This window comes from Haplochromis burtoni, unplaced genomic scaffold (genome assembly GCF_018398535.1).
Source record: "Haplochromis burtoni strain Fernald_Lab_line unplaced genomic scaffold, NCSU_Asbu1 Contig_126, whole genome shotgun sequence".
Taxonomy (NCBI): Eukaryota; Metazoa; Chordata; class Actinopteri; order Cichliformes; family Cichlidae; genus Haplochromis; species Haplochromis burtoni.
Window position 1 is genome coordinate 244952 of NW_024582487.1, and position 3729 is coordinate 248680.

Genomic DNA, 3729 nt, shown 5'->3' on the forward strand with positions numbered 1-3729 from the left:
TGAATAAGTAAAAGCATAGCAGGTCAGTTTTAATTGAATTTATATAAAAACAAACCCCCAAATCATTTTTCACCAGGATTTGTGCACCTCCCCCAAAAATCTACACTTATGTATACACGCGCACACACACACACACACACACACACACACACACACACACACACACACACACACACACACACACACCTGCTGGTTACTGCAAAGTAACATACAAATAAAATGCCAGATTTTCCTAAACTAAATCACAACCTCCCTGGGTGGTCTGGCAAAACAGAAAGTCATATTATGTCATTTTAAGATTCTATTAAAATGGCTAAAAACGCCCCAACAGAACCAACACCAGAGGTGTTTTACATCAGGCAGTAAACGCATACCCAATTTCTACTGGAAACCTAGACTGACTCGTGTTTGGAGCCAGCCTCTAGTGGTCATTAGAGGAACTGCAGTTTTCTGTATTTTCATTTTCAGCCCTCAGGTTTGAAGCCTGTTTAACCTTTCAAAACTTCATTTCTTTTCCTGCTTACACGTGAAACTTTGTTAGTTTGAAGTTCTTTTTGCAGCTTTAGTAATACTGTGGTAACAGCAAGGCTGCTGGGATTATCTACATGACAGCAGGTGGAGGTCAAACCAAAAGCGAGAGCTCTTCGAGTATTTGTTATCTTTAAGTGAAGAAGAAATATTTCCTCCTCCAAACAAACACCACTATCCTCGAAGGTCATTTACATTCTGCTGCCGATGTCTTTTAGCAAACCACGGTTGTTCTTTAACTCTCATGCTTATACTTTTTAAGTATAGTGCCCAAACATATTCGAGGGAGCATAATCAGTTACTCGCACTGTAAAAACAAATCCTCACAAGGACAAAAATAAAAATCCGATCTTTTGTCCAATGTTTTTGCTCGAGTCTTTGTCAGGACTGATGCAGCAGCAGGCGAATAAACGGCAAAACATCCCACACTCTGATTAGACTGGCAGAAATGAGCAGTTTGGTGAAGAGCCCGATGTCTGGTTTCAGTATGTCGTCGAGAGAATAATAAAGCAGCTTCGGCAGATTGGTGTTTCCTACATGGTTATTGTGTTTTTTATACAGCATTTCTGTTATTTTGTCCAGCCCTCTGCAGGAGTATAATTTCAGGTATGCATGTAAGTGACTGCAGAAGAACTCACGCTGCTGTTTTTCACTTTTTGATGTGTGATTTTTGGCACTGAAACGAGGCAGACGGCAGGTGGGCAGCTGTGTAAAAACCGATGTTTTCATAACTGAGTTCTGCACAGAAACAAGCCGCTTTGACGTCATGTAACCGCTGACCGATCACTTCAACACACGAGGAAGATTCGGGCCTCCGCTGCCTTTGTCCTCTCACTTTGTGTGTGTGTGTTTGTGTTTGTTGGCATGACTATCCAGTGAGTAGGTATTTGTCAAGCAGTGGGTGACCTGCTTCTGAGGTTTCAACACAAATGACCCCCAGACATGGAGGGCTATTGTCCCCCCACCACCACCACCTCCTAATCTGTTTATGCAGCTCCCCAATCTGTCTTTGTGGTCGGTCCAGGACGAGACAAAGCTGGAGCCTCGCAACCACAGAGGCCGATTCCCCATCATGCTGCTCAGTCAGCTGACTCGTAAAGTCATTGTGGAGGCTGACGGAGCATCAGGAGCCGTTAAGATAATTGATTGACCGTGTGGCGGCTGAGGCTTATTCAGCCGACACACTTAGGGAAGCTTCTGGAAGTGTGCGTGTGTGTGTTTTTATTTCAAAGCTTCACTGAGCTTTTATGTAAACAGTCGGTTCACACAAAGAAAGTTTCCAGTGGTGGAAATTAACCTCTACATTATGTAGATGCAGGGCAATGGAATCAGATTCTGATTTAAGCTTCTGACATAATCTAGATTTGAAACAGTTGTTATTGTCAATGTTATAACTCGGGTGCACCCTTTTCCCTTAAAACCTCTGGTTGTTGGTACTGAACCGAAGCACTGATGTAAAGGTTTTCTCTCCAGTTTCTTCACACAGAGCAGCTGTTTGGCCGTTTTCCACGACAGATTCTCCGATTTAGAGCAGGAGCTTCAGCAGACCCTCAAACTCAAGGTTGGTGCTCCACTTCTCATCTCCTACATCACACTTATGCCCCTCTGAGTTAAACTGTATTGGTTACGATGCACGTTTAAATCTTTGCATGTGGCCTTTGTGAAGGTGAGGAATTTTGAGACTGAGGCAGGAACTTCCACGTCCTGCTGCCCTGCCGGCTGAAATCAGATTGTTATTGCTGTCCATGTGAAACAGTCGTTCATGTTTTCCTGCAAATTTCCAGACTGAAGGGTGTTTTAAACTTCTTAAAGTTCTGTGTGGTAACATCAGGGATGTTTTCTCTATTGAGACGTTCATCCAGTGTTTTGGTCAGAGCTCGGGTGAGTCTTTCTTTCTTTTGTCTGAATAAAATCATTAAGATCTGCTCTTCAGTCACTCCTGATCATCCAGCAGTCAGAGCGAGCTTGTGCCTTTGCGGTTGTTACACTGAAACCCCGGAAAGACATCCCAGATGTCCTCAGACAGATTGTAGTGTCTTTTTTAGGAACCTGTTTATTTTATTTTAGTGTAAAATACTTTGATTTTAAATGTGCTGTAGAAATAAAATTTAGTGAATGAAGCATTAAGTACTCAGTTGGATGGAGTCAGTTACATGTCTCCTCACATCAGTTCTCCACAGCGATCACACCTTCAGCGCGAGCTTAGAGTTCTCCGGCACACTTTGAGTCGGGCACCGATCAGAACCTGCTGGTCTGTGGAAAAAAAGAAGCTCTCTCAGTGCAGTGCTGAGATTTTACTCTCCACCTGTGTGTCTCTGCAGGACCTCTGCCCTCCAGACCAATTGAAAGACGAGGACAGTCGAGCGGCTCTGAGGAGCAGTGCTGTGAAGTATCTGAGTTACAACCGAAACCTGCTGCCCATGTTCGCCTGCCCGGGCCAGCTCTGACCTCACGCCTGTTAAAATACTAAAACAAATCAGACTCTGTTTGAGGTGTGGTAACTGGTTTATATTGTGTATGTGTCACTGGATACCTCCAATCATTTGAGCTGGCTCAGGAACGCTGTGGAGACACTGTGTCTGCTATGTGTAAATATGTTATTATATCAGATCTTTAGAGTCCTGGAGAAAATTTTAAAATCAGCAGCTCAGCACAAAAACACAGTCAGGAGTCACATGACATTTTTTAGTCCTGTTATGTTCAGAGAAAGCAAACAGACAGTCAGCGTCTCCAAACTGGATTACTCACACCAAAACACTGATTAACACTACTGATTTGTTTTCCATCAAATGGTTAAAAAATATGTGTTTTCTTCGATTGCTTCAATTAATCAATATAATCCAAAAATTTTCCATCAAATAAATGTTATTTTAATTGTTTTCAGAGATAGAGAGAGAGAGTGGTCTAATCCAGTAAAACTTTCTTTGTGTAAGAGTTCTGGCTAACTTTTAACGCTATTACCATTAAATTAATGCTTGCATTCATTTTTCTTGTGTGGACATCTGATAATTTCCTTTTTAATCCTTAAGATCTCTCATTAATCAGAGTGTGAGCAGTGTTTTACACCAGATGAGAACGAGAGTCTGGCATACTTTTACATTCCTGTTTTGTTTTGTTTTTTCTTCTATACAATGTGCCAACTGTAAGTGTGACTCTGCAGGAGTGTGACCAATCACAGGGCCCTATAGATGCTGCACATAA

The 3729-nt window shown here is 42.3% G+C and overlaps 1 protein-coding gene across 1 annotated transcript in view; it reads left to right on the forward strand.

Moving 5' to 3' along the window:
- The window catches only part of cfap61 (cilia and flagella associated protein 61), a gene marked incomplete in the record, with an annotated part of 50380 nt that extends 46868 nt beyond the window's left edge, over positions 1-3512 (forward strand). Inside the window, 2 exon segments of the mRNA XM_014336013.2 lie at positions 2002-2089; positions 2850-3512. Coding sequence (XP_014191499.1) covers positions 2002-2089; positions 2850-2975 — 214 coding nt within the window.
- Between the last annotated feature and the right edge of the window lie 217 nt (positions 3513-3729).